Raw genomic sequence first — 25595 nt, 5'->3', positions numbered from 1 at the left:
CCAAATATATCATTCTTAAGCAATATCTGTCAGTTCATTACGGCTACCCTCGGAAACGGATAGACCGATTCTGAGGATACTTTTACTGATAGATAGCCGCTGACAGCTGAGCGGCTTAGGCTGTTCATTATATATACAAAACACCGCGCTGTCCGCTCACTGCCTCCAGGGGAGCCGCGTGTACCGACCTCTGACTTGCTGTTCGAGCGTCATAATGACCTCCACAGCCATGTTGAGGATCCCGAGCTTGGTCTGCGGCTTGTCACTCTTCAGGTGCGTCATACACATCCTGCCCAGCTCCTTCAGCGCCTCGTTGATGTCTCTGATACGTATCCTGGAAACAGATAACAACGATACAGTCCACAGGACATAGGAGAATATAGAAGAGTGTTTTTATAGTGATATATATATTGGGTCACAGTATTGAGGTACCTTTATATATAGGAATTATCCATATGTGTGTGTGTGTATATATATAATCATCAAACTAAGAAATAATACATTTTATACGCGGTACACATCTTGCAGCGTCACGTTAAGTGTGTCTCAGGTGTGACTCACTGGAGCGTCGGTTACAGTCAGATGTGGTGGTTGTCATGGCAACAGACCGAGTGTGTGTGTGTGTATGCGTGTTGCCCCACTCACCGCTCCCTGGCGTTGTTGGCCTGCCGCCTCTCCTTCTCGCGGACCGCCTTCGCCTCCGGGTCCATGTCGTCCTCGTCAGCTGACGAACAACTATTCGCAATTTGGACCTTAACTACCATCACTTAGAGTTCACATACTGACCGTTCTCATATCAATACATAGATATCGACACGCCCGTCTATCTGTGACGTCACGCAGGCAGCTTCTGGGGCTCAGACATACTCACAGCCGTACCTTGAGAATGTCCTAGCTCTCCTCACCCGTCCAGCAGGCAGCGCGCGAGAGAGGGGACACCTGTATGGTCATGGTAGGAAACCGGCGACTGCGCTCGTGATACACATGCACGATACATAGAGACATGCACGACGCAGGTGAGAGAGAACCTCCTCTCACTCGCACTTAATATTACATATATACATATATATAGCCGTCTCCCTCACACACACAGAGTATTGTTTAATCCCAGTCATAGTTGGACAACAGCTACCAGTAACGTTACTGTGAGCTCCCGCGACACATACAACATAATACTGTGACCCAATATTAATGGCGAGAGAAAGCTCTGGAACAATGTTAGTAACTTTATATGAGGTGATGATGAATTACAGAATGAATATATGGTTCAAGGTGTGTGTGTATGTGTGTGTGTGTGTGTGTGTGTGTGTTTTAATACTCTCAAACATATGTTAATATTCACGTGTACCGTCATCTGTATGTGCGAGTGTATATTGGAAGCGTTTACACACAGAGGAACATGCTGATACGTGTCCTATTTGTGCGTGTGTGTGTGAACGTGTCACTGTGTGTGTTTGTGTGTGTTTGTCTATGTATCTATATGCGTGTGTGTAATCGTGTCTCAGTGTATCCATGTCTGTGTGTGTGTGTATGTCCGTACCGCTCCCGCACGTTGTTGGCCTGCCTCCTCTCTCTCTCGCGCGCCGCCTTGGCGTCCGGGTCGAGCTCGTCTTCATCAGCGGACGAGCAGCTGTTCACACTTAGCACACGGAACGAACATTATACAACAACGTAACACACAGACAGATAGACAGACGATCGATCTTGCTACTGTTAGGAAATATATATTAACTACAATCCCTTATATTATATATATAAAAAACAAATAGATAAACTCTTTTCTGTATCGGCTATGATATGTTCTATTTACAAAAAATAGCAAAAGGGATGTTACGTGATACGAAATGTATCATAGCTTTAATAGTAAGTTCTTAAAGATCGGTGACGTCACTACTCACTATCTCCTGGACCTCTTCCCCCCCGGAGGCTTGGTGAGCGCGTCAGAGCCTGACGAGGAAGGCTTCGAGTCCAGCCCGGAGTCCGGGGGCTCTTTGCGTTTCTCTGTTAAATGATGGAAAAAAAAATAAGTTCAGGGTAACGAAGAACATGTTCAGGGTAATACTGGACAGTTAATAATTTTTGATGTTTTCATTTAAAATTTGATTTTGATTATCATAAAAAAAAAGTAAAGGAAATTGCAACTGTGTTTTGGCATAATGAACATATTTTTTTTGGAATAATCACATTTTATCATCTCCGAGAGACGCATATTTTCTTAGTAACCGAGTAATCGGTGTCAAGATAACTATATAAATTCAACACTGACTAGTATTTGCCATGAGATGCCTCTCCATCTTGACGGGCGGCTCGTGGAGGTGTGACAGAGCGCCCACGCGACTCACCGCACCTGGAATGAGGGGGTAATCTATGACTAGGGGGTAATTTACGACGTCCCTACATTAATATTGATGGCAAATGTATATAAATTATCTATTATTTTGTATAATCTGTGCCATACCGGGCGGTGGCACGTGGTGGTCCTGAGGGTACAGGTCGGGCGCCTCCGCGTGGTTCCTCAGGACGTTGATCGCGTCGTCGAGACGCTCCTCCATACGAGCGCCCTGCCACATACACATCGTATAACACACACATACAACACGCAAGGCTCATCAGGATTATTAATTACCCTCAGTATTTACTCGTTCACAAGTTCAGAACTATTTTATATTTGATAATATTCAAAAGTTAAAACCAAAGCTGTGTAAAAATAGTCAAAGCCTCACTTCATGCCTGTCGCTACTCTGTGTACAAGCCGCCGGCGTATAAGTCCATATACACTGGCGCGTAGCGTTATACATTACGGAAAACAATAAAAAAAAACTCACTAAAACCATGCTGGCACAAAGACTCAACGGCTGTATCGATAGTAACAGGAATAAATTAAATTTTGGAACACCTACATGATGTGATCTGTGACATTACTGTGGGGTAACAGCGGTATACAGATGTCAGTACTTACCCCGACGTCGGAGTGCTCCCTCAGGAAGACCATCGCCTCGTCTAGCTGGCGTTGTTCAGCCGGCGCGCCCTGTTACCCGTTACCCGTTACCCGTGAGATGAGCGCGGGAGCTAACAGCCGGGTTTGATTTTACCCCCGTTTGTTTATATATATATATTTTTTTAACATGTCATCGAGACACTACACTTCACCCCCCTTGGATAGTCAACTAAGGTTATCTAAATACTCGTACAGCTATACGTAACTAGGTGACGAGTCTGAACACTAACTACGACACTATACTACATCGAACTCGGCTCAAACAACTGGCTTAGCTCCACGCTTACTAATTAAATATACAACGTAAAACACAAAGGGAAGAGACGAAAAAAAACACATTAACAGACAACGTCTGACATCCGCGCGTTAAATAATTTTTAATTATATGAAAAATCAAACGTTTTCTGTTATATGTAATTTAATAAAAATCAGAATAAAAAAAGCTCACATTATCTATACATATATATAAAAATGTCGACTCCGAGCTTGGGCGATCGGAGGGAACATTTTTGTAGGGACAGAAATTATAATGTAGCACAAGTTAGTTGGGAGCATGCGTTCTCATGCCGAGTAGACCGAGAGATCTCTGCTGCTATATACATGGCCGTGAGCCGCTTGTACGGACACGTTTCGAGGAATCTACTGTTACTGCTCTTAGGATACGGGATTGACATTTACATTTGGTGAAGATATTGAGAGGTAGACGTAGAAATTCCTTAAAACGTAGTGGACAGAGATCTGGTACGTCGAGTGGACCGCGAGTAGACCTAGCAGATTTTACCATAACGGGTGGGAACACGACGTGCTGGTGACCGTTCGGGAGTACAGCTCCCGTCAGAGGCGCGTGGGGCGTCGCCGCCGTGGGTGGGGACGACACACCCGTGGATACCCAGCTCGCTTGCTGGAAATAACAGGCAGCCGCTGTTAGCCACGTGATGATGTTTTGGGCGGGCGGAACACACCCGGCACGATGCTACGCCAACAGCATTGTAGATGCAGAGCGAGAGAGATCACCTGTCCGTTATGGTGGTGGTGGTGGTGCGGGGAGTGTTTCATGGGGTAGAGCCTGGCGTGTAGCGGCGGGGGCGAGTGCACCGGCGTGGAGGGAGACGAGTACGAGGACAGGCTTCCGGCGCCCGGCCCGCCCGCTGGTCCTCCGCCCTCGCCGCCGCCCGATGGGGTGTTTGCCGACCCCGCGTACATCTACACACAGTGGACAACGTTACATAATATTTTTTGCACGCATTACAAGATTTATGCAGTAGTCTGTCGTAAAGGTCATGTAGCCAGCCGGTTGTCAGTATCTCACCGGTTGCATGGGCGGCTTGGCGACTATCATGGGGTCGCTGGGCGAGTGTACGGGGGCGGCGGCGCGGAACGACGACATGGGCGGCAGAGGCAGCTCCGCCCCGCCCGCGCTCGCGTCCGTGGGCGCACCGGATATGCCTGGAAATTGATCGACCATGTTTACAATTATTATTGATATTTGAGCGCTTATTGTTTTTATATCTGGAGAAGACTTGGCATTCATCCATCAAGTGTAGATGGCAATAGTTTATATTATGCCGTTGTTATGTTACCGATTTATGTAATTAACATTTCATACATAAAATTGTGCAGAAATATATATTTATATATATAAACATAACGAATGATATTATCCCTAATAATATGATGTCCACAACATACCCGGCGACGTCGCGTACGGATCATGATGATAGGGCGGCGGCGGCTGGTAGTACCCCGCCGCCCACTCCCCGTAGTAGGGCTCCTGATAGCCAGCACTGGCGCCGGCGCCTTTCGGAGACGCGTATCTGGAGGGTGAATCGTGCCCGAATTCATCGCTGCCGTACTGGAACCAGGATAAAAAACACATTGTAATGATAGAAATATTACAAGATCTTATATATATATAAAGGAAAGACTGTATTAACAATAAGAATAAACATAATAATTACATACGTATTATGTAAATATCAACAATTTTCTTTTCAATATATATATCAATACGATTTGTTTAGATATAAAATTTCACGCGTTTAATATATTTATAATATAATCAATACACTGTTACGAGATATAAAGGTATTTTTCATACAGATTCTATTGATTTGTTCGTGTCCAGTTATTTTTTTATAAAGTAAAACTGAAGAAATTAATTTTCGTACATCGTTTAAATATCATTCTATTATACTTTTGATAATAGATTAATCTAAAACACTTTCTTTAGCGACCGTAGCGAATGATGATTGCCTTAAGCTATTTTTTTAATCGTCGTCATTATGAGTACGCCCACTTATATTAGACTAGTTCGTGCCCGCGACTCTGTTCGCCTTGTTTGTTATAAAAACGAAGGTATCGTATAAAAAAAACGGCGTTTATGAAGAAATGTTTGTCTGTATATGAACAAGCTATACGTATAAATATATGCGGTCAATTATCGATAATACTCGGTTAAATGTTGTAAGTGGAACAAATATCGTACATTTATTCTGACTTAAATTATTACTTAATGACTTAAGTTTAGAAAACTGTGTTTTATATATATATATATATATCTGTGTGTGTGTGCGTGTGTTCTCTCTGTCCAGAGATGACCTCTGACCTCGATTTATAACCACATAGATAAAATTTAACAACAATATCGTTGTAATGCATCGATTTGTTGAATATCAAGACTTCTAGACTACATACTACGGAACAGACCGCTGATAACGATTCACTATAGTTACCTACAACAGCTTCACCATTGTATACTAGATTTATATTACAGAACAATGAGCATTGCCATCGGCAGCTATAAAACTATTTTAAACATAGTATTAGTGTATATATGTCACAAAAACCTACTAAACTTTTTCTGTACAACATACGCTTTCACATTTTATTCATACAAGATATATATATATTTAAAAAATAATAGATTTTAATTGAAATCATATATATATATATATATGTATGTATATATATATATATATGTATATCCCGGTCAATCTCCTAAACGGCAACGTTCCGTACAAGGGCCGGCGATATTGGTCAGTTACGCGACAAACCTCTAATTGTTGCAAACACTACCGACCAATGAAACTATACATCTATGTGAACAATAAAATATATGTGGACAACATTTAATTTAATTTCGGAAGGATATTTTTATTGATTATATAAACAGGCAATAAAATAATGATTATATGTGTGTGTGTGTGTGTGTGGGGGGGGAAGTCGCGCACACTTGTAATACCACCGGAAGTAGCGCCATGGCTAGTGTCTTGACGCCACGACCCTCTAGTGAAATTTATAAATTACTTATGTTGCCACAACATCGATTTTGATGACATGAGAATAATTTGGTGTTATAAAAGAAATATATGTTTCAAATTAAGTTTTAATGTGTACTGTATATATGTTGTAACCAGTTTCATTGTCCCCAGATGTAGTTCCAGCAAATATTAGTGTATCATTGTTTGCTGTATAAGGATAAGAATTACGTCTTAGCCATATTCTGCTCTGTTTCGTTAAATTGATTACATGTATATACTTACAAAGTATTATAAGGAACACAAATATATATATATATATATATGTTGAAGAGGTTGTATATGAATTTTAATACAAAATTTTTTTTTAGCTTTAATATCGTTTAACCTAAATTATATGTATGTTTGTTCGTCTCGAACTCATCGCTCTCATTAAATATAACAATAGACCGTGACTCAGTACAGGCGGAGTTTCGCGAATATAAGTGATAACTAACTTGAGAATAAATTCCATTGAATTATATATATAATTATTATATATATATATATATACATATCAAGTATTTATATTAATATATAAAATCTGAAATTCTCAAGTAAAATATAAATAATATTACGAAGATTTTCACATACGTATCCTTACTACATGTTTTAACCGTGAGACTTACATGCGGAGCGTTAATATATTTTCATTCATAAATATTCGCATAGTATTAAAGTTATATATTTTAATGAAAAACCGGAAAACGAGTCGAGTGTAATGAACACGCAAGCTTTAGTGAGCATCCATATTAGTATTAATTTTAAGATTTAAATAGATACGAGCGTATGAACTGACAGTAAGCGATAAGAAAGTTAAAATCGCTCACCGTATTTTTATGTAACTTTACATCTATATATAGATTTGATAAAAGAGAAAAATGTTATACAGATTCAATAAGAGAAAATAAAATATTATGACAAAAAAATCACTTATACAAGTAACATCACCCCAAGCAACAGGAAGTCAAATAAACGTCTAAAATCATATTTGAAATGCTCGAGTGTAACGGCATCAAAAACCGTATTGTAAAAATAATACAAAAAATCTATCATCCCACGGGAATCTCATCTCGGGAAGCTAGTGCTGTTATAAAGGCATTTCCTGTCTGATCAACTGACTTGATGACTGTATCGATTTTGATTACACTTATATATTGTTAATAGTTTTTTATACAAAAAATAATAATAATAATAAAAAAACAGAGAATTTCGTTTGTTCTCAACAAATAACCGGACAAGGAGACATATACTTCATTAATATATAATAGGTATAACTTTAATGGAAACAAAATTTCCGTATATTATAACAGTTAAATATGACTCTTAAATTGACTGAACGTAAAACTAAGACACAAGAATATATTGGTACTGGTTTAGAAGAGTTTCAATAACCCTACACGCCGAGACTGCGCTGCTTTTAATAAAACTTTAACTACAAAACTGTCAAGTTATAGAAAAGAGAAAAGTGAGAATCATAAAGACGACTTTGTATAAAATATTAAAAAAAAAAAACTGAACTAAAAAGTCGGTTTAATTCCACAGTCAATCATTAAATACTGAAAAAATAATTATTGTACTATGTGGAAAATTTTACAACGTGCACGTCTCAGGTTGAATTCCCGTAAGAATCGGCCATTAATACCCTACATACTTGTATATGCTATTAGTATGTATGTATGTATGTGGGTACCAAAGCTACTGACATATTATTATAGTGACGTCACCACCTCCGACTGTTAATGACTAAGAATGCCTGGAATTCAGATTCCTACTGTCTCCATATATAATATAACACACCCAGTACTAACAGCCATTGTGTGAGAATATAATAGTTAAATAAAAATAATTATTATAGTGAATTAAATACAAATTATCACGGAGGGAGTTTCAGACATTAGCATTTAAATACGAAAACAAAAGCAGAAGACATACATACGAATATATATATAAAATTACAGGATACTCCATCTCATAAACCAAGAACATCTTATTAAAATCTATTCATGGCCTTAGATTTATTAAAAAAAAATATATATATGTCTACTTAAAGCAGAACACAAAAAAGGAACTTCCTTTTAACCGACATAGAAGCTGAAGCTATTGCAATAACATATAATTTTATCTGATCTATAAACTATCAGTCTACAGTGAACCCCATCACTCGTCGAGGGCAATAATTGAACCAGGGTAGCGTTACACGCCATTAACATCAAGTGCCTGGTGTAAAGTTACCGAGGTGAGGGTGAGGGGGTGAGGGTGTGAGGGGGTGACGAGGAGGACAAGACAACGCTGTGGGAATTATTGTTAAGGTCGAATGAAGGTCATCACCATCAGATGCTAGAGATGGTAGAAACCATACATCCAGCCCGTTTGAAGCCTATGATTAAGGTATACAAGATTTAGTTTCGATTTAAATGAAATAAGTTATTTCTCACCCAAAACCTTAAACGACACTTGACACTAGACATACAACTGGCCAGCAGCCTTACAACAAGTTTTCAACGTCCACCTAAACAAAGACAGTCTCAACGTTTTCCGTGAGTAATAATCCTATTATATACATTAAGACATACGTCTGAACTACGTTACTGTAGGTTTTAAGTTGTTACACACTAGTAACAGACTGACGAAATAGCAAAACATTCCAAGACGCTAAATATAGATGAAGAGCAAATAAATATATCTAATGATACTTTTGTACGTAATTAGCGTCCAATTTAGATGATCGTGGGTGTACGTGTCCACTACTACTCTGGAGACGTGATTGTGGCCTGAGCTTAGACTATTATAGAATTTTATAGTATTTTACGAATACATTTTTTAATTGTAACATTCCTGAATCATGGTTGATTTTCTTTCTCAAACGAATTTTATAATAAAGATTAAATAATGACAAATACGGGAGATAAAAATAATGGAGGGTGGAGTCTGCTTATACGACCATATTGTGAGGAGTTATTAAATTTCTTCCGACAGACGAAAAAAATATTAAATAAGACGAACATAGTTATACAATTATCTGATCCCACGAAAGTGATTTGTTTCCTCAACTATTTAACAAGAAACTTCACTCCCACGGCGACCCACCGAGCTCGACTTACCCCACTCTCTTGACTGGTGGCCCCCGGCTGTTGGAGGCCGTGTTCCTCATTGAACCTCCTCCTGGCCCTGTGCCTCAACAGAGCCGACGCATCAGGCTGGCCGAACTGGAATATCTGTTCGTCCTTCGAATTGAGGAACCTCTCATACTCGTAGGGGCCCTCCTTCCTACTGATGAAGTCCGTGCTGATGAATTCCCTGCCACCGTCGAGTATCTCCGAGGATATCCTCAAGGAATCCGACGTCTGTCTCAGGTTGACGTCCGAGTCTCTGTAGTTGTCGCATATCTGATTGAAGGTGCTGAAGTACTCCGATGCCAGATCCGTCTTGTATCCCGGCGTGGGAGGTGGATCCGCGGGCAGGAAATCGTTGTCCATATTGTAGTGGACCGCCGCGTCGGTTCATAACTACATAGACACTGTCATCGTAACTCCGACCACCCGCCGCTGAACAATGGTACGGTCTCGCGGAATAACACAAAAAAAGAAACACTTAATCTGCGCTTTGTTGTCGGTACGTTCAAAAACTACGGATAAAATACGGTTTTAAGTACGAAATGCACATTATTGCTGTTCCTAACACTTTTATTATTTTATTAATTTTACCTAAATATATATCGTCCATAATCAATGATGATGACGCAACAAATATATAAATAATAATCATAAAACGTCGTAGAAAAAATATAACCGAGATGTAATGTCTAAGTCTTTGAGATATAACGTTTAGGCTCGCAAACCTTAAGGATGTTGGCAGGTAGTTTGGTGACAATGAAATAAGAGAGCTCACGATTTATGAATTATGCTACGTACACCTTTACGAAACTATCAATCTTGTATCCATATTAAAATCGTGAGAGTATTATGATATGCGCGCTCTCCAAATGTCGATATTTTTTTTTGTGTTATACACTACAGGGCTTCGATACTCAAAAATTTCATTATAATAAAAACATATTATGCACATTGTAAAGCTATATCTTTCGCTACCTTAAGTTACACTAGTGATGTTATATCAATATGTACCTTAAGGATGTACCTTATGATATGATATGTACCTTAAGGATGTGTAAGTATAGACAGATAGTGTCACATTTGACTTGGTTGGTGACGCTATCAATTCAATATATAATAATGGCTCATCGATAATTCAAAAATATATTGTAATCGATTATTTGAATATAATTATCTGCTATCAAATCAGAACTTCATAGTAACGTGATAAGGGTAAAACTAAAACTTCGATGGAATTATACATATTAATTATAAATATCGATAATATTACAAGCAGCATCCCACCCCCAGTGGTGGTATGCCCCCGGTAATCGGATACGGTAACCGGAGTCTTGTCCGTCAATGTTCCCGTATCCCGTGATGTCACAGCCGTATCCGATGACACCGCCGGTGGTCGGTCTGATAATCATGTCAGGGTACGACCTTACGCAGCATACTATTCGTATATATGTATGTATGTTTGTTTTGTTTCTGTTTAAAACAAAAACCAATAAACATATCATAGATAATAAGTCGGATACGTCTTGTTTAAATGTAAACTCATATAATTTTAATTTAATTAGGTATGTGACAGTCGATTCATTTGTAGATAAAACATAGATAGAAAAAAAAAACAAAGAATTTTGATATCGTTTTTGGATAATCGTTGTATGTACTATAAAATAAGAAATATATCAATGGACATAGTCAACAATGTGTTTATATACTGTTATGCTTATCAATGCTATCAAGGAAATAATATATTTTTTATACATTCTTAGAAATCATCAACTACGTTACCGTCAAATTGAACTGAAGTTCCTTAATTTAACTGCGATCTACATTAACTGTTAAAATAACTACACGTGTCGGGGTGACTAACCTAAAAGTGCCACGATTTAATTATACATAAGTTTACAATCAATTAAATACATAATGTGTATATATATATATATGATATATAGGCGAGTTGCATCAGTGATCACCTGCCCGCAGCTCGGCCAGTCCGCCGAACGCCAGCTGTTTGTAACCGGTTCGATTCCCGTCTCTCTCGACTTTACGACGCATGTGACCTGGATTTTTTTTTCTTTCCGATCGCCTAAAAACATCGTGAATTCCTATGCGACAATATATTTTATGTGCTCGTCTAATTTGTCACTCGCATAGTCTCCGCACGCGGCTTCATATGTATTTGTGTTTATTAAAGTAACGAACAGTCAGCGCCCTCTATAGTTGTGATACGTGACGTCATATTCGTATGTATTTCGACACAACGTTCATGTTCTTCCAGGGAAATTGCACGGAATACCGCGGTATGGCATATGTGTTACTGATATCAGGGCTACAGTACTAGTAATTGTCATCAAAGATCTTGCAACAATTTGTGCTGGAATGAGAGACGAAACCTCTCAGCATTCCATGGATTCACCGTGCGGGTGCCGGGAGAGGAGCTACAACAGTGCCTGAGACTTGCGACCCAGGTGTAGGTCTAAGGGGGCTATCTAACAAACTTTCTCATTTATAACGTAAGACACTGTTCAGTTTTCTAAAATCAAAACAATTATGATAAATATCTCCGTGGCCCGGAGCCCCTCATAGTGACATTTTTCAATTACGCAATCATCAGCAGGTCCGGCGAACACCTGTTCCGACAACACCTGCATCTCTCCAGCGGTAAAATTCGTTCGACACGTGTATTTGGGGTCGGGTCAAGGTTATAATAGTATTTTCTGTGATAACATTATACATATAAATATATATATATATATATATATACACATATATAATGTTAACTTTTAGCCTATTTCACATTGTGCTCACAAGCCTCGGTGGCGCAGTAGGCAGCGCGTAAGTCTCATAATCTTAAGGTCGTGAGTTCGATCCTCACCCGGGGCATAACTTTTTTTAGTTATTTCTTTTTTTTTCATAACACACAATGAAATACCCTGATATAATACATCTATGACGCACTGTTCGTCTGTAGATGTCCGATTGCTATAGTTGAGGAGATATGCGATAACACATTTATACATACAAAAATTATATAAATACATGCACGTGTTACAACAAGACATTATTATAATTGTGATGTTATGAATCATAATCTTTTAAAGAATATACAGAGGTCAGTGATGATTACTTCATACGGGTTTGTAACAAAATCAATAAAAGATAAAACAAGATGAGTACATATTAAAAACTTATTTATTATTATCAAATCACGAAGGCTCTGTCGTTTTATATATATATACTAGTTTTGACCCGCGACTCCGTCAAGTGTGCTAAAAAGTGTGCTAAAACAATATATAACAAATTAACCTACGTTGCAGCCTTTCCATTTTAAATAACCAAGGTACAGACTACAGCGCCATCTGCCGGACTCATCTGTGAATCTAAACCATCTGGAGCGAAACATGAATGTATACGAAAATTTTATTGAAATCGGTCCAGCCGTTTAGGAGTTCAGTGACACACACACACACATGTACAGTAGAATTATACACACGTATACATATACATGTTTGTTAACATGGTTAAGAGTATTACTAGAATAGTTTATTACTGAATATTACTTAAAAAGCCGAGCCTACAGTTTATTACTAAAATAAATATCATTCTGTTCTTATTTGTGAGACACCTATATATATTATATTAAAACGTATGATAAGTTACAAAAAACGATATTATAATTATGATACACTTCATATATATCGACAATTGAATTCGTTTAACAGCATCGGAAACGTCACAGCCGTTCCCATTCATGTTTAGTATCAAAATAATGAACGCGGTTTACATGTATGAGTAATTAATTATATATATTTTTTGGGTTTCGGCGAGGAGAAATTATTGGATTGATATCGAAGGACATACAAACATACATATATACTTACAATAATTATTATATACACGTAGGCTGGTATGATACACTATTATGATATTTGCAGACATCGCCGGGAGCTGGGCGTAGTGTTTAGTTAGTTTATTTGTAACTTTCGCTCTTCCTCCACTAGACAGTCGGCCGCCACTGCAGTGTGTACATCTATGTGTGTATGTATGTTCCCGTATAATACGCAACCAAGAGGTTATCTGTATTATATCGTATGTAATATATAATTATTATATATCCTTAATTAATATCACAAGTCGATACGTACATACAAGTAGTATATAGTCACACACGCGACGCTCGCCTCGGATTTGTATGTGACTTTTGCATACAGATTTGTATGTGACTTTTGTTTACAAATAGATGACGAGCCGGATAGGATCTAGGCTTAGTATGCGGTAAATTAAACGGCAATGTCAAAGTTAATTTAATGAAAATACATGTATGTGTGTCTGTGCATGTGTATGTGCGTATGTCCGGGCGACATTCCTCATCACGAGCCGTGCGCCGTCCGCACTCTTCTGGTGACCGGCGAGTCCATTAAAATTGTAATTAATTGTAAATGTTACTAACAACACAACAAACACGACATGTTTATTTATTCCATAGCTTGTCGGACGGCTTGCATGCCAGGCCTTATACATACAGCAGTATCACAATAGCTTTAATTGACCATATATATATAACCAGCTAGATATGCTCCGAGCAGCTTGACTGGAAAGTTTCGTAGATACAGCAGCCTTTGTATGTGACAAACGTACATACATTTATATTGTCAACTATAATGAGAATCAAACTTAATAACTAGGAATATACAATGAATCTATGTACTGAGGTTTTCATTGTAATTGATGATATTAATGTATTATAAAAGGGTTGTATGTATATTTTGTGTTATTTATTTCAGTACATATATCTGTTTGTTACTTGACCATACCATACAATAAGGCATAACCTATATATTTTTTAACTATGTACATAAATTAAAAATTCAAAATAATTGATCCTAGTATCTTTATAAATATAGGATATGGTTATAACATTTCATTATATTTTGTTAGAAAAGAAAAAACGTATATGTATTATGTGTGTTTGTTGGTCCCGTACGGAAAAGATACTTAATTTATTACTACTTTACTATATATTTGTTTCAGATTTTGCGTCACCTATAAAATCCTCAATGAGAAATATTTTTATGTCAAATCTCTACAGATCTCGCAGCCTCCGGTACAGCCCTCAGATCTCGTGTCTCCGTGTCACTGTACTCCACGGCTGGTAGTCAGCGGATGTACACACGGGGTGACACATCCGCCCCCGGCCTCGGCGGATGTGACTTGATTCGACACGAGATCCACACTGCACCAGTTGAGACCCTCCGAGTATGTTACTTTCGACTTGAACGATCTACTTATGACCCTTATAAATTTTAAATTGGCATTATAAAGAAATATATGTAAAATAATTAATTTCTGTTTTATAGAGAATGAGTGTAATCTTTCAAGAACTCTTATTAATTATCCTCGCGGACTACTGACTTTAACTGATCGCGAGACAAATTAACGGAAACAAAAAGTAACATCAAAATCGATTGAGCAAAACAGATTTTATACATTATTTGTTTTAAACATAAATATTAAAAAACATCCACCATGTTAATACTAGTTAATGAGATGAATGTAACATGACATACATACATACATACACACACACACACACACGCAACGCTGTCAGAGACGGTCTCAACGATCGATCCTGAGTGCGGACGGTTCGTTGTCATATATACTAGTGAAACAAAACTTAAATATAATAAAAATTATTAAAGACCTTATGTATTATATAAGTACATAACCAGCGAGCAATAAGAACGCCCAGCGTGTCCTCCGCCTCATGAATACGTTATGTACAACCATCGCGAATAAAAATCGATGGGGACGTACATGCATAGATTATGAACATTTTAATTGATAGCTCTGTTACCTTGCTTTCGTATAATTTCTTTTGCAACATATCCTTTCATATCTACGCTCGCTTATTATTATTTTTTTTATATCACAGGTTCGTGTCTTAGCTTTCATGAATATATTATAGACTAAACGGCGAGCTTTCCAACGATTATTACATCTGGAAATCTAACGCTGGAATTCTGCTTGGAAATATGGTTCAGATCTGTTGTGATTTGGAAAAAAGTATACGAATTTAATCAAGCGTAATGTCGGTGTGATACTAGGGAAAAAATTTTTTTTTTTAACAAACGAATTTAACATCAAATACCATATAATTAAAGATTATAATCGAAATTAACATACAATAAATATATTTTTTCTTATTTTAAAGTCGATTTAACATTAAATATAATAACAAGTAATTAAATGAGCGCTATTTACTTGTTTATCCTTACGACAAGTTTGCTTGTCCGTCTACATACGTACTCCGCACGTTATAGTATTAAGTTATTAACGTATTCTATTGAATAAATAACGCAAAACGCTTCGTGTGAAGTGTAACACAAACTTGTGTTAATTGTACAGTAATAGTTATATATCTAGTAATATTTATGGGTCAAATTAAATACAAATGTGCGTACATTTATTTTAAATATTTAATAAGATATAATATAATATAATATATATATATATATATATATGTATATTATTTAAGTATTTAACATTAAAAAAATATATAATTCTGTTAAAAACTTATTCAAATCATATATATGTTTATTTTGTTTACCACTATTTTTATATCCGGAGTGTCCTGTTGTATTGCAGAGTCTTATCAAAATCGATCCCTCCGTTCCAAAGCGACATGTTCGTATTAATTCAATTTCTCGTTATCACAAAACCTAATTCCGCTGTCTGTTATCACTTTTCCTCCAGGTGTTTATCGTTAAATAGCTGATAGATTTGATTTGATTAATTTAAAAACTATTACTATGTGAGTTTGTATCATTCAGGACGTACACTAAACTGATTATTAATAAAATTATTGAGATCTAAGATTTTCGCGAGTTTTATTCATTTAAATGAAACTACTATTATTCGGATATAGTACGGGCCTGCCCGTACTATATCCGAATAATAGTAGTTTCATTTAAATATTAATAAAATTACCAAGTCTTTATATAGCAGAGCAACTTATAATACGCCGTGAAGCTCTAGAGCGAGGGTTCGACGGGAACTTAAAAGTAGTAGTTGTTCGTTCATGAATATAATAGAAAAATATGGTTTACGACAACCGAATGGAAAAAAAATTTCGAAAAAGTCCGTCTTAGAGTTGATGAAAGAAAAATCGTACTAAGGCCATGGATAGTAAGCACATAACAATAGTTCACATAACCGTACTAAACACGGACAGTTTTAAAGTCTTCAACTAATTCGTACATACCTAAATACTGTCCGTGTTACGTTCAACGTATGCACTCGTTGTTGTGAGGTAAGTGACTGGTACTGGAGGGAGTGAGAGTTACAGCATGCGATTTAAATATGTCATATAAATATTTCTATGAATAAATAATAACTTATATTAATGCAACTAGATTATATATTTGTATATCACTAGTTTTTGCCCGCGACTTCGTCTGTGTTAGTTTTATTAATCATAGTATTAGAAATGTATAGCTGACCGGGCGAACTCTGTTCCTCCTTAAAGGCAGTAAGTACGATTTAGGATTTTATCAACTTATTTTCGTTTTCTTTTTTCGAACGTATGATACGTATCCCCTGTCCTTTTCCTGGTTCCAAGCTATCTCTCCGCCAAGTTTCATCAAAACCCGTACAGCCGTTCTTGAGTTATATATAATTCAACTAACACGAATTTCTTTTATACATAATGAATTATAATAATTTTTTATACATATTATAACAAAACATACATAATTATATCATAGCATAATATAGTGAGCACCAAAAAGATATTACTATGAAAATTAATGAGCAGAAAGAAAAATAAATCACTTCAGTACAATATATACGTATATATATTAACATTAATAGCTTTGGTAATTCGTTACATACTATGTTAGATTGTTAATATTAGTTATGATTAATGTTTCATTGTGTATGTCCGTCATCGACGTAATAACTGCTAAACTAATTTCATTCAAATGCTACACTGTTCTGATGCACTGAAAAATGTTTTTTTTTCAAGTCTAATGCAATACAAAAGTATAAAAAAATATCAATTTAATAAAACTATCAGTAGTATTTAAATTGTAAGTATATTTGTGTCACCTGGTGAGACGAGAATAGCTCACAAACCAAATTTAACCAACCTATATATTACAAATAGTAGTAATGTTTTTTTATGTCCTTAAACTGATATATTTTCGCTATAAAAATGCTGTATCGATTTTGATGTAATCTGGCATCGATGCTGATCATATAGATATTAACGTAATTGGTCAACAAATTTTTTAATTTTAAACCGTTCATAATATATTTTATTATGAATAATGTAATGAAAAAATCACCGCCATTTTTATTTTGCCATTAAAACTATGTGTTGTATCAAGCCTTGCGTCTTCGGTTCATAGTTTATCTATTAATAACATGTGTTGCTTCAATTAATAGTTAGCACTGAGTTCGAGTTGTAGAGAAACCCAAAACTAGACACGTGTTGAATGATAATCATGAGGTATGTATAAAATAATGAAGAATTAATTTTAATTCGTCCTAAATATTATTGTTTAAGAAAAGATTTATAAAATCAATGTCAGTATATATTTAATTCCTAATGAATGTGCATCTCGTACTTAATAATTGTCAATCAATTCAATTACACTATTAAACGATATCGTATATCCTCTCGTTCGTCCTTTTTTCTCGAGCGTACAAAGAACAAGACAAGTATTACGAGCTCCGGCAATAATCACTATATAATATAAACAATAATAGTAATAAATAAATATTCCAAACCGTTAAAATCCAATCCATATAATGTGGACAACTATCACATACACTATAAACACTAGAGACAAAGCTTTACACACGCTACACGCTGACCGTTACTACAGACTAGATACACGTAACGCGCAACACATGCGACACACGCCGCGGTCCACGGCCGACTGACGAACGCCGCTCACTCGCAGTGTTGCCACCCCCGACACACTCTTCCCCCGGGCCGGTCGACGATATATTACAATACTTCTTGCATTTAAACTATTGTTTTATTACTTTAAAAAACATGTATGATATTTTAAAAAACAATTAAAAAGTTATACATTCCTTGCTGTTATATATTTATGTTTTGTCAAATAATAAATTTAATATTTCGATTATTTAACATTAAGTCTTATTGAGCTTTGAGATACTTTGCTTTTTTAATACACTGCAAATAATTATAATACACGTGACAGTTAAAGTGTCATGAACAAATAATTTACCCTAGATCGAGGTATAAAAGCTCTGTATATGATGGTATCCCTTGCGACGTTGCCGCACCTCCAGCCAGTAATAAGGTTAAAGTTTGTGAACAACTTCTTTTTAATTTTCAGCGAGCTTAGAACTTATACAATGTACAGCCATTAAATAAAAAGGAGGTTTTATTATACGATATTATAGACTGCCGAGGTCGAATAGAAACTTATAAAGAATAATTACATCAGTATATTTTGTATCATTGTGTCTTAAATTAAATATATCTACATAGAATGTGTTATTTTAATATATACCGATTTTCTCGTGGTAAAAAAATATAAAAATTTACTATTGAATGTCAGTACTATGTTAGTTTAATATTTAATTCTCACTAATTATATTTAAGACCTGTTTAGTTAATATTTTAAGAACATAAATATTCAAGATAAACTATAAATATACATCAATTATAATAATTATCTTTAAGCGTTAAAAATATATATTTATTGAGCGTAATTTTTAAAACATTCAAATACTAAAGGAAATACATATTTCGTATTTATATTCCTTAATTAATTTCATTAAATAATTAATTATGGCAATTCCAGACGTTTTATATTTACAGTGTTAAATACATACATACATACTGAATAGAGAAACTCTACCATAATGATAGTAGGAACAAATCCCAGTTTAAAACAGGTAAATAATGTTGTAATAGTTAGTACGACCTAAACAACTTTAACACAATTCACCAACCGCACCCTGTTTAAATACAACTAACATATAATATACAATATAATGTATGAAATATTTTATATATAGAAATAAATAATGTTAGTCTGTTATTATATGTAATCATGAAAATAACATGTAATGGTATACAAAATGTCACACGAGTATCATCCCTGAATTTAATATAATACAGGTTGACGTCAGTTTGTACAGGGACAGACCGGGGGGTCGCCGCTAGTCGCTCTCGCTGGTTACATAAATAACAGCCTCGTTATATAAGTCTATACAACTGTGCGATATGTTTATATTAAATGCTGTTATACAATAGAAAACGATCTCATTACCGTTACATATATTTTTCATATTAAATGTATTTATATCCAGAGCAGTCGAGAACAGTTCGAACTATGACATGTCATAACTGCTCTTGATATTGAATCTCCAGGCTATTTAAAAAAAAGTATTTTTTAAAAAAGGAACGTTACAATCGAAACTATTTACAGAAATAGAACCTCTATGGTCATTTCTGTTTATTTTTTAATAAATATTGTATAGAAACTCCTTTGTATTTGAAAATGGAACCTCTTCCACAGTCTCCGTCAGTCGTCTTTATATTCCAATCAGTCGTTTACGTAATGGATAATGAGAACCTCTCCTAACTTAATAATATCATATTATAGTTCGTGTTTTAATTTATATTATTTTTAATTATGTTAAAGTCAACCTAATTATTTGCGATCCCTTCTCAATCTTATAGAGCTGTACAGGTTATGTCGTAGTACGTTTTAATTATATATATATTTTATAATCGTTGTCGGATCATGAATAAAATATTATACACTATATGGTCTTGTAATTAGCGAGTTTTTTTTTCTAATCCATCCATCCATTTCTATGATAAATACGCTCATATTTATATATATAAATCATACGTTATAAATGCTATAATTGTATATAATTCGTGTGAGTCAACTTTATACAAATTACAACTAATCCAAAGTTCCGTTGGAACAATTTTCAAAACTTTTCTCCGTCGGTGTCTCCCTCTACTGCCCTTGAAATATTGAAGAACTCTTACAATCCGACATTGGACCTTATCTCTAAGACATGAAGTTCGAGTTTCGTGTGTGGTGACGTCACCGTAGGGTGTAGTGTTAGAGTGGTGCGTCTGTATACACCGGTCCCCCTCTAACAGCGGCGGAGGGGTGAGGAGCGGCAACGTCGCATTGATAGTGTAAGCCGGTGATAGTAATACTTGGTCATAGTTTCTTTTACAATACACTTGGAGGGTTTGTAGATTGTTCGTTTATAACTATTATATATTACGACATAGGCATTAGACATTACATTAACTTCATGGATACTAATTACTTCTAGAGATCGTATTTCCTTATCAAAATAAATATTATCGTTGACGTCTCCAACATATAAAAGATCAAACGTGTTTACTATTCCTTAATATGAATAGCTTTAAGACGCAATATCTTCGTCGCAAATCTCCAATATGGATGTCAAATTATATTAAAGTGATCATTTATAGATCAGTTATTTTCCGGTATCATGATATCCATCAAAATGCCATAAACTCGCCAGTATCCCATGGTGTAAATAATGCAGGGAGCAATTAAATCGCCCTACTTTATAATGTACGGCGCTCTATGGAAGGCACGAATCCCTTAATATTAAGGTCAACACAACACTGCTAGCCAGTAGGCAAGCTTACATCTCTTGTCTCCATCAGACAAACTTGATCAGTGGAGACTTCAGTCTTTCAAAGCATCACTGAACCTCACCATAACTTTAAACTGACAGTATAGAGTTCATTTTGGTCATCCAAACAGCTACATTGCCATCAAAGTTCCGACGCCATCCGAGTTTATCCGATTCCATCCGATGTTGTCCGATGTGAGCCGATCGGGAACATCTGTCGCGGCGCGTGCGTCGATATACCTGACTAGTGATTCACGCAGGTGGCAGCGTTTTCCTTAAACTCAACACGGACCCGATCGTACATATAATAAAATTAATTATTTCACATTAAATATTTAAATCGGTTCGTATCTGGTTTCTTGTTCTACATTGATAGTTAATATTATTGGCTCAGCATCTCACGTCTCTTAGAAGTTTCGGGACGGTTGATTATAAGAGTCGGAGAATTTAGACGATAGAGAAACTATCTGACGAATATCACGAACTTTTGTGTTATAGATTCAATGATATTAAGAAAAAAAAAACTTAAAATATTTGAACGCACTTGACCGGTTTCGAGAACACGTATGTAGATTTGCGCAGGTGTCCAACGAGGGGGGGGTCTTATCTACCCCTCATGGAATTCTATTTGCCCATAGAGTCGTTGACCATGTCGTGGAGATGGGTTACGAGGGGAATGAACGCATTGTTACAGTTCTTTAAGTGTTAAAAACAAACATGACTTACCCATCACTTATAGATTCTATATATACAGAAACATCGATATACGTATCGTATCGTATATGCAAAATATATATTATAAACATGAAAAGAACCAAGAGAATTAAAAAAGTAAAAGTCGACCCAAAAAACGCAAGAAAAGATCCAAAGAAAACCATACTATTGAAATTCAATCAAGAGACGGAGCTGAACTCGTGAATAGGGAAGTCTTTAGAGGGGCCCGTTTTTTTGGGAACGCGTCGCGTGCGCCGGCGCACCTCTTGTTACAATACCCCCACAGCCGCGGTCCTATATCCCATACAATCCCATCCTTTACTAAGCGGTCGTTCAACTCGCCGGCTTTCATGGGATAAAAATCGCGAGGGTACCCTCGAGTGAGAGTGGGGTCCATTTGTGTAATTATTTTATCCAGTAATACGTACAAATTATATGTCAGTGACAATGAAATCCCTTCACCGCACTTTATATTTCGAATAATTAAGTATTATATATATTATCGTTCTCATTATAGCCAGCCATACATTTCATAATTCTACACCAGCTGTTCGTATAATCTAATATGTTGCTGATGGCGAAATCTTGAAATACCACGTCACCTGACCCACGAGGTGTCCCAGGCGTCTCATCCACAGTGATTAACAGGATACTTCAGATTTGACAAAAAACTAAAATCGAGTCTTATGTTATGTGCAACACAGAACCCTGTTTAATTCCAGGGTTTATAATTCCCTGTAAATAAAACGACAAAACATTAATCCCTATCTTATTGGGTGAAGTTAAAGTTGAAATTGCTCTGACTCCTAACTTCCCCGGTTCTTTTGTATAATTTGAATACGTTTTATTAGGTTGCGTGCTCTCCTACGAAGGGTTTGAGAGCGATTTTATTCCTCTGTATTTTTTTATTATACAGGATGCGCACGCGCATGTACTCGCGTATGAGAATTTATTTGAAATAACGTTTTCTAAATGATTTAATATAACAGCGTGGGTTATATGAATCAGCTGATCTTTGTGTTTGTTACTTTTTGATGTTTCTTCATGTCAACGACTTAGAAATTTCCCAAATCACGTCATGATATCTCAAACAGTCCACCTGCCACTACAACGCCCGCCGTCACACGACTACCGTATAGCGTCACACATTTTTATTTAAATCTCAAGATCAATTAACTTAATGTGTTTTGTAACATTCAATATATATATATATATATATATATATATCATACGTATATCATTAGACCACATATATTTTAATGTTCCGCGGTGGGATCTGTATGAGACAATCGTCCGTTTATAGAGACCCTTGATAGCTTACTTCATGTGACCGGTTGTACCTCCAGGGGTCAGTATAAAGTCGAACACCTGGTCCTAATATTTACATATCCGCTACTACTTTACTTTTTTTATAAAGCGAGATGTGAGTGACATTTGATGAGAGTATGGGAGGCTGTATATGTATGTGATGATAATTTATATTCCATTTAGTTATCCGTACATGATATAAGAAAGCCTTATCATGCTTTATAACGCAGGCTCCTCAGGGTAATTTCCTTGGACCGCATTAGTTTCCGTATTCATCAATGGTAATGTATGGAAAGATAGGATCAGTGACGTGGTGTTGATAGTGACCCGTGAGAACCGATGGTAGCGGAGACGTCTATCATACATATCAAAGTCAATGTAATAAGGACATTTGTATGCACGGACCATCGACGTATTAAGTTACAAGCATATTTTAACTAATTTCGATACAAACATTCCGCTTTTATAATATATTATGCTTATATAATATTTTAATTGGACACGTACATGTATATGATTATTAAATATTCTCAATAAAATAACAAATATTAATTTTATTTTATATCCTCACATAAGATTAAAATTACACAGTATTTTTTCAACTCATCGAGTGATAAGTTATCAAACATTTAACCATCGGCCACGCGTCGCCTGTTAATGTGTACGTGTGTTTGTCACACAATATTTGCTGACGATTTAATGTACACATATCTGATTGTGGATCGTTATTGGTCTATTTTATATCAAAGATATATATTAATATCTTTTGTTATATTAAAACATATTTTTTATAAGTGTCATATTTTTTCATATTTATTTAAAAAAAAAAAAAAAAATGTTACAAGTCAATGAACTTTTAAATATATATATGTTATAATATAGATCACTGTTAGTCTCATTATAATAAAGATCGATTGATTAAGAAGAAAAAATATATATCATGAGACGAGAGATCCAATACTTACGCGAGTATTCTTCCAAACAAAACTAATATTTTCGTATGTACTACGAGTTCATAATTACTTTCCTTTCGTTACATTGCATCAGCCGTGATCACGGGCAGGTAAAATGTAACACGTCTCGTCTCTTGGTTAATCCGATAGTATTAGTTTCACTTAATCTAAATTTCGTCAAAAGTTACAAAAAAAAAAGTCTTAAATAAATTTTATCTACGAATTGAGGGCAGTGAAAATATCAGATCAATTTATACAAATGTTTGATACAATTAATTATAATGGTAATATTTATATATATTTTACATTCAATTAATATATTTTGGGGGGTCAATGAACCCTTAGTACAAGTAACGAACGTTACCATGTTTAGAGATTCCATACCATAGTATTATATTTTTTATAAAAACATATAGCTATTAATTTTATGATTAAAAACTCAAAGAAAGTCACGAAAATTTAGAAAATGATACGGAACGAAAAATTTATATTCAAATTAAAACGCATCAAGTACGCTTAGGATCAGTTTTGGGAACACTACATACGAAGCATTTCTCGTTTTCATTAATAATATACGTTAAAAGTATGTGATAAGAATTATTAATGAAAAACTATTAACGCTACGTATTTAGTATAGTGTAAACTAAGGGTTAGTGTTCGTCTTAAAATCCTAACGCTTAGGTTATATATTAGATAGCAAGATGTATATTTTATACATATAGTAACTCATTTGAGATTTAAACTCACGACTAACTCTGCACCTGGAACTGCTGGACACTTACCTGTGAACAAGAGAAGTCAGGTTATACGTTTATAGCACTACTAACCTGTGTGTATGTTGGTCACGCAAAACATCGAAAACTTTAAAAATAAAATTAATAATACTATATAAGGGAGGAGCTCGTAACGTATTATATATTCAATTATAAACGTGTTATATGTAATACAAGAACTTAAAATATATATTATATTCATACATTTAACTACATAACTTTATATATATATATATATATATATATATATATATATATATATATATATATATATATATATATATATATATATATATATCATTAGAATTTTATCTTTCGATACATTTAAATTAATTTCTTAACGTTTAACTTAAATTCTGTCGCTGGAATCACAATTAATATATTTTAAAATTTAATTTGAAACACTATTATAATATAATATATTAATAAAGACAGTCATTTAACATATCCAGTCATTCGACTATGAACGTTTTACCTTAGAATAGAACCTCTTTAAACATACAGATAGACTAAGACTCACAAAGAGATTTTACTTTAAAACTAATAAAGGGACCGAAAATATAAATCGTGAGCGTCAAGGCTATACCTGGTCCGAACATATGCCTTCAATCTTACACCGCCATTGTTCGGAACGAACGTAAAGGGATAAAAAAAATATGGAGAAGCGCGGAACATCTGGCGGGTGACACCCCCGGACACCCCCGAGCACCCCCGCAGACTGGGACGGGGATATTCAGGATGTACGGGATTGAGAGGGATGGAGTATG

General features: G+C 35.5%; 1 protein-coding gene and 1 non-coding gene across 10 annotated transcripts in view; one reads left to right on the top strand and one right to left on the bottom strand.

Annotated features, from left to right (window-relative positions):
• LOC116776265 (protein daughterless) overlaps positions 1-25595 on the bottom strand; it is a 54145-nt gene that overhangs the window by 2258 nt on the left and 26292 nt on the right. For 2 of the 9 annotated variants that reach the window (XM_061525224.1, XM_032669412.2), the window contains 10 exons: positions 4688-4850; positions 4308-4444; positions 4013-4201; positions 3780-3899; positions 2960-3028; positions 2459-2561; positions 2267-2347; positions 1899-2001; positions 1541-1639; positions 189-334 (listed from right to left, as the gene is read on the bottom strand). In XM_061525224.1, the coding sequence (XP_061381208.1) occupies positions 189-334; positions 1541-1639; positions 1899-2001; positions 2267-2347; positions 2459-2561; positions 2960-3028; positions 3780-3899; positions 4013-4201; positions 4308-4444; positions 4688-4850 (1210 nt within the window). The other 7 variants (XM_032669409.2, XM_032669410.2, XM_061525223.1 and 4 more) reach the window with 7 other exon arrangements.
• Positions 12212-12284, top strand: Trnam-cau (transfer RNA methionine (anticodon CAU)). Its single transcript has one exon. It is a non-coding gene; the product is annotated as a tRNA-Met (tRNA).

Source organism: Danaus plexippus, chromosome 28 (assembly GCF_018135715.1).
Source record: "Danaus plexippus chromosome 28, MEX_DaPlex, whole genome shotgun sequence".
Taxonomy (NCBI): domain Eukaryota; kingdom Metazoa; phylum Arthropoda; class Insecta; order Lepidoptera; family Nymphalidae; genus Danaus; species Danaus plexippus.
The sequence above is the reverse complement of the archived record's forward strand: the minus strand, read 5'-3'. Positions and strand labels throughout refer to the sequence as shown.